The 6,639-nt window shown below is 57.2% G+C and overlaps 1 protein-coding gene across 1 annotated transcript in view; it reads left to right on the forward strand.

Moving 5' to 3' along the window:
- AFDN (afadin, adherens junction formation factor) overlaps positions 1-6,639 on the forward strand; it is a gene marked incomplete at its 5' end in the record, with an annotated part of 80,927 nt that overhangs the window by 10,267 nt on the left and 64,021 nt on the right. Inside the window, 1 exon segment of the mRNA XM_014586389.1 lies at positions 2,738-2,895. Within this exon segment, the coding sequence (XP_014441875.1) occupies positions 2,738-2,895 (158 nt within the window).

The raw sequence follows: 6,639 nt of genomic DNA on the forward strand, positions 1-6,639 counted from the left end.
GGGTACTCTCAGTGGAGACGAGGCCCAGCACAGGACCACACCGTTTCCGGGTCAGCAGGTCCTGGCGACGGAATCCTCGTACCCTCTGAGCGGCACAGCCCGTCGGGCGGGTTGCCCCCATGAGCTCTGTCATTCCCTTTGTGACGCCTTCAGAGCGTAGTTGACCCCAAACGCTCTGCGTGTCAGTGTGGCGCGGGGCCCGCTACCAGAGCACGGCCGTTTCCCTGCTCGGAAGTTTGTTAGCAGCTGTAGGCTTGGCTCCAGGGTCGGGCCTCCCTGGGTGTCCCAGCGCACCGTGGTGGAAGCGGCAGGTGCGGACCGCCCCGTGGCCTGTGCTTGAGCCAGTGTGCTCCTCTTCAAGAGTGGGTGTGGTCGCACCCTAGTTCTTCTTCCTTTCTTTCTTTCTTTCTCTTTCTTTTTGTTTTTTTAAAGAATTATTTAACTTTATTTCTTTTAATTCTACCAAAGTGGGACAGAGAAAGTGAGAAAGCAAGCTGCCAGGTCCGAGACTCTGACCGTAGCCGGCCATGCGGGAGTCCAGTGTCCTTAACCGCCACACCACCCGCCTGCCAGTCCCCTAGCTTTACAACTGAATCCTGTGCTTATCAGGTAGTTTAGTCTGTAATAGAAACTCCTCCTCCTCCTTCCTTAAAGTGGGGGCGTGTAGCTCTCCCATGGTCCTCACAGCCTCTGCTCACAATTTAGTTGGGCTGGACCCGCCCCCCACCGTATCAGAGTGCCTTAGGCAGGGCCCACCCATGCCCCCTGGTGTCAGAATGCCTTAGCACTCCTGTGGCTACAACCAGAACCTGCCTGTGCCCCATGGTGTCGGAGTGCCTTAGCCCGGACCCGCCCTTGCCCCACGGTGTGCCTCAGCTCTCCCGGGCTACAGCCGGGCTGTTGTTCAGGATGGGAGTCCGTCCATCCCACGCTCCCTTCATTTGGCTACATGGGCGTGGACTTCTCGGCCTGGCGTGTCTCTTAGCAGGAAGTGCCCCTCAGATGCTCTGCGAGCACCAGGCCGGTGGCCCAGGCCAGATGGGCTCTGCCGTGCTGTGGTCTGTGCCTGGGGTCAGACATCTGTACTCGGCAGGTGTGAGCATCCTAGGTGGCGGCCACAGAGTCCTGTCGAAGGTGCGTCTGACGGGGAGCGTCTGCAGGCTGCCTCGTCTGTAAGGGCACTCAGTCCTCGGTTTCACCTGTTTGTCTCGTGAACGCCTCGGGCCTGTTGGGAGGCAGAGTGATTGTCAGAGGAAGGGTGCAGTTCGTGGGGGCGCAACGTGAGGCCGGCTGCTGCTGCCCTTGTCGCCACCTCTCCCCACACCCAAATCCTCATCATAGAGCGAGGAATCGTGCCCATCTTCCTGCACGTGTGCGCTCGCTCACACACCTGTGTTTGCACACACACCATCTCTCTTGCCTTCTGTCTTACACTTTCAGAACTTAGAGCCTCTGCGGGCTCCCACATCACACCGAATGAAACCCCCGCTCGTGACTGTGTTCGGGGTCCTGCGTGACCTCTAGCCTCTGGCTGCATCTCCTGTCTCGCCCTCACGCTGTCCACACTGGGCAGTGAACTGAGCCAGACGTGGCCCCAGCATGGCCGTGCTGGCTCCCTGGGGACACAGCTTCTCCGTGGGCTGCAGGCAGCCACTCTGCTGCTTCTGCCAGGCCGCTCGAGGTCTCAGTGCGAATTCGGATCCTTGGAGAGGCCTTGGCTGGCCCCTAAGCTCAGCAAGGTCTCTGTCGCGACCTTCCTCGCAGCTGCACTTAGGGTTCCACATCTCCCTGTCCCACACGTCTCCCCTCTCACCCAGAAGGCGAGCTGTGCAAGGCCAGTGTGCTGTCCGACCTGATGGCCAGGCCCCAGCAGGGACACCGGAGGGCCCTCGTGTGTGCAAGGGCAGTGGCCGAGCTGACCAGGGCCACTCCCCGCCGGACCCAGCAGGTGCCATGCCCCAGCGCCAGTGGCCAGTCACTGCTTAGGGGCCCGCTGAGGCACTGTGAGCCACGTGCCAGCCTGGGGAAAGGGCTGAAACGCACCGAGCAGTCACAGCAAGAGGTGCCCACGTGGAGGAGAGCGCCGCGAGGGTACAGTCTGGCTGCGCCCGGAGCACACAGAGCGCTCTCCCACGGTGGGGGTGGGGACTTACTGTGTCCAGCTCCCCAGGCTCCACCTGCTCAAGAACAGATCATCCCATGAGCAAGAAACAAGCAAAGCCCATTCCTTGTGTGGTTTCTTTCTAGATGGGTTTGGAGCCAGAAGTGATACTCAGCCTTGCCATGGCTGGAGGGGAAGCTGAGCCTGTGCTGGGCAGGCCCCTCGTGAGAGATCTCTGCAGCAGCCTCCGGAGGTCCCCTTCTGGGTCTGCGGAGTGGGGTCTGCGTGGTGGTGGGCCAGCAGTGGGGAGCGCAGGCAGGCCGGCCGTCCGGAGTGTGGATGAAGACGGGATGGGCGCTGAGGGCGACACTGGGGCTCTTCCCTCGCTGTTTGCTGCCGTGGCCCCAGGTCATCAGTGGGACACTGTGGCTGGAGGAGGGCCTGAGATTGGGCCCCGGGCTGCCCTCGTGCCGGGCCGCTGCAGCGGGTGTCCTCTGACGGGAGTGCGCCTCATCGGCACAGAGCCAGTGTCCTCACGGTCGGCACGCAGAGGCCCTTTTCTAGTGATCACAAACGTCGACTCTCTCCCTGGACTAAAGCCACCCTGTGCTCAAAGATGTCCGCGTGTTTTTCCAGGTGGAACGTTGAGAATTTACGCAGATAGTTTAAAACCAAATATCCCCTACAAGACCATCCTGCTGTCCACCACAGACCCCGCAGACTTTGCCGTGGCTGAAGCTCTGGAGAAGTACGGTCTGGAGAAGGAAAACCCGCAGGGCTACTGCATCGCCCGGGTAAGTGGCCGTCCAGGCAGCGGTTCCCACCACCCGCACGCGGGCTCTGCAGCGGCGTGCAGTGCCCGTGTGGAGCGCACCTCGGCACGGGCTGTGTGTGGAAGCTCGCTTGAGCTTGACTTTGTCGAAAAACTAAGAAGTTAGGTCCAGTTGGAAGAACAAGTGTCTCTGTGGGTTTATGGAGATAGCGCAGTTTTCCGCTGAACGTAGGTGGGCAAGCACTGACCTGACCCTGCAGTGACAAAAGCTAGTACGTGGGCAAGGACAGAGAGCAGACGGGAGGACGAGGCTTCGAGTGCCGATGGCGTGTGCAGATCTGAAGGAGTCTCCACCTTACTAGACCTGGGGGAGCCGGCTTCCCGATGGAGCAGGCCCGTGCCTGCACGTCAGCTCCGTGAAGACTGGGCAGTTCGAGGCTTTGGCTCATCCGAGACAGTATTGAAAGTCGGGCTGAAAGTCTTAGAGGAAGTGGTAGGTCCCACCAGACCCTCTCTCTCCCTGCTCCATGTCATCTGCCTGGCTGAGGAAGTGAAACCACGCTCGTCAGTACCCAACCGGAGGCCCTGGGCTTGGGGCTGGCAGGCGTAGCAGAGGGTGCTGACATTCTTCTGGGAGTGGGAGGATGGTGTGTGGGGCCGTGTCCGGAATACTCATCGCTGGCGGAGACGCAGACTCCCTGAGTGCACTTGCAGCGAGAAATGGCAGGTCCGTGTAAACCGGCCTTGATGTGGTCCGGTCGCCTCCCTCTGAGGCCTGCCAATCATCATGCTTGTCCGTGTGCAGAGGCCTGACTTGCTGCTGTCTTGGGACCTGCTGTCACCTGTGAGTAGCTAGCCAAGGCGCAGCAGACATTTGCAAAACGCCTTTAAAATAGAAGAGCCCCGAGGTCAGGAAGGCCGTGCGTCCAGGTCTGAGTGGAGTGCTGGGAAGGGGCAGAGCAGCTCCTGGAGACCAGCAGCATAGATGGAGGGCGGGGAGGGGGACCCATGAGGTCTCCACCTGAACGAACGCAGGGCAGAAGGGAAGGAAGTGAAGGAGAGAAAGCAGCGGGTGTAGGTGTAGGCATTGGCGTCCAGCCACGTAACCATTGCGCCATCTGCTGGTCCCAACTTTAAAAAAGACCCAACCAAAGTTTACTAAGTTGCATCTGCAGGGATCCGGAGATAAAGAACAGTGATACCAAAGGGACCTGGTGTGAGGCATTCCTCCTGTGTTTTCAGTGGTAGCCACAATCCAAATCCTAGATTCTGGAATGCTCTTGCTTTCAGATGTTTAGTGAGAGAAGTTGAGCCCTGGGCGACAGTCAGGTGTTAGGTGGGTGGGATCGAGGCATTTTAAGCCATGCAGGGCAAGCGTAGGCTCCCGGTACCCCTTATGAGAAAGGCACTGCAGGTACATTCTCTAAGGAGCTGATGGGCGGGTCAGGAGAGACAAGGGCCTAGGAGGGGCTTCTGGAGTCCGCGGAAAGCGTATGTTGTGAAAGCATTATGTGTGGGTTTAAATTTAAATTTTTGTAGCAAAGTAAGGACATACTTCAGTGCCGAGAACTTTCTGAAGTCCCCTCACAAGGCCCAAGAGTAGACGCTTGCATGGGGGATTTGAAGAGTGACGGTCCGTGCGGTTGTCGCAGCAGAGTGGTTGTGCGGTAGGCGTGGCGCCACACTGCTGGCACAGAGCATGATGGCGGTGAGGTCCGCGTGCGTTGGCGTGGCTGCACCCACAGAAAGCCGCAAACTGGATGCAGGCCTGAAGCCGCGACTGAGGGATGCTCTCGCCGCTGCTCCTGTGGTGTGCAGGACTCCCGCGTGAGGTCCACACCGGCCGACCTGTGCTGCACACACTATAAAACATCCTGGACTCTGTTCTGTGCAAGCCGTAACCACAACAAAGCCAGCATGCTCTGGAGCAGAGGGGAAGTCTGGCTCTGCAGGGAGGGCATGCTGAGCCGGGGCGTGGAGCTCAGCAGAGCCCACGGAGGACGTGCCGTCACCAGTGGGGCTGTCGCAGGTCACCTGAAGCAGTGCGGAGGAGGTGTAGGGTTTCCGTGGAGGAAGTGTGTGTGGCGTACGAGCATGCGGCACATCCGTGGGTGATCTGTCAGGGCGGCGTGCTGCACGGACTCGCCCCGGGAGTCGGCCTGCGTGCTAGTCCTTGCGGCGCTGTGTCAGCGCGGACGCTTCCTCTGTAGGAGGCTCTGGGACGGCTGTCTCATGCAGTGTCTTTTGGGGTCTTTCAGAGATGATCAAGAAAATTATTTGGCTGCAGAGAAAACACAATAAAAACACAGTGTTAGAAATTTTTAAGAACATAGCTAACACACAGGATCTTAAAATAGTTGCTTAAAAGCATTTATTGAATGAATGAGTAGCCCTGTAATGTTTCTGAGTGGTACCATTAGCATTTAATCATAAAGGCAGACCCTCTGCCAGAGAAAGAAAGCTATTCTGATTTCTCGTGAGTTTGCTCATCTGTAAGAGGTCTCACATCATGTGGAACTTCTTTATAGAAACAGTGACTTGAATGGGAAAAGGTCGTTAGGGACTAGAGAAGTTGAAATTTGAGATAGTGAGATTACCTTGCCTTAAGAAATTACCAAGAAGTCAGCCATAACATTATAACCTTCTCATGTAAAAGTCTGTTAAAATGCACACGTGCACGTGTGTGCACTCTTGCTCGCTCGCTCTCTCGGATTAGTTTTTTTTTCAGGGGCCAGGTAAATAAAAATTGCCCAGTCAGCTGGCTAAGCCTTTTTTTTTTTTTTTTTTTTTTGGAGAGGTTTTTGCTATAGGGTACATGCGCTTGCCAGAGAGACAGAGAGTGAGAAATCACCCCCCAGGGGGGATGGCCACACCGCAATCCCTTCTCCTTCATTCTCCTCTCGGGATCTTGGGCATGCACGCACACGCGCCCGGTGTGAGTTTTAAGCCACCAGGTCCAGGACTCAAACCACTGTTGACTACATGGGAGTCCAGTGACATAGCCATTACGCCAGCTGCTGGTCTGATGGCTAAGCTTTTAATGGAAACTATTTTCTTTATGTTTGTTGCTTTTTGTTGGTTTGTTTTGGTGAGAAGCAAAAATTGCTGATAACGAGACCAGCAGATGGCATAATGGTTACGTTGCTGGACTCCTATGTAGTCAGCCACAGTTCAAGTCCCGAGCCTGGTGACCTGAAACTCCAGGGAAGTGTGCGTGCGTGCCCAAAGTCCTGAGAGGAAATGGAGGAGAAGGGATCGCGGCGTGGTCATCGCCCTGGAACGTGATTTCTCACTCTCTGTCTGTCTCTGTCTACCTGTTCCGTGAGAACACGTGCCATATAGCAACCCCCCCCCACACACACACACGTGCTTGCAGAGCTGGGTCGATGTAGTCCCAATCCCCCCCCCACACACACACACGTGCCTGCACAGCTGGGTCGATGTAGTCCCAATCCCCCCTACACACACACACACACGCGTGCTTGCAGAGCCGGGTAGATGTAGTCCCAATCCCCCCTCCACACACACACACACACACGTGCTTGCAGAGCTGGGTCGATGTAGTCCCAGTCCCCCCTCCACACACACACACACACGCGTGCTTGCAGAGCCGGGTAGATGTAGTCCCAATCCCCCCTCCACACACACACACACACACACACACACACACGTGCACGCGCATGCTTGCAGAGCTGGGTCGATGTCCCAGTCCCCCCTCCACACAAACACACACACACACACACACACACACACACACACACACACG

Source organism: Tupaia chinensis, unplaced genomic scaffold, assembly GCF_000334495.1.
Source record: "Tupaia chinensis unplaced genomic scaffold, TupChi_1.0 Scaffold000132_1, whole genome shotgun sequence".
In the NCBI taxonomy this organism is placed as follows: domain Eukaryota; kingdom Metazoa; phylum Chordata; class Mammalia; order Scandentia; family Tupaiidae; genus Tupaia; species Tupaia belangeri.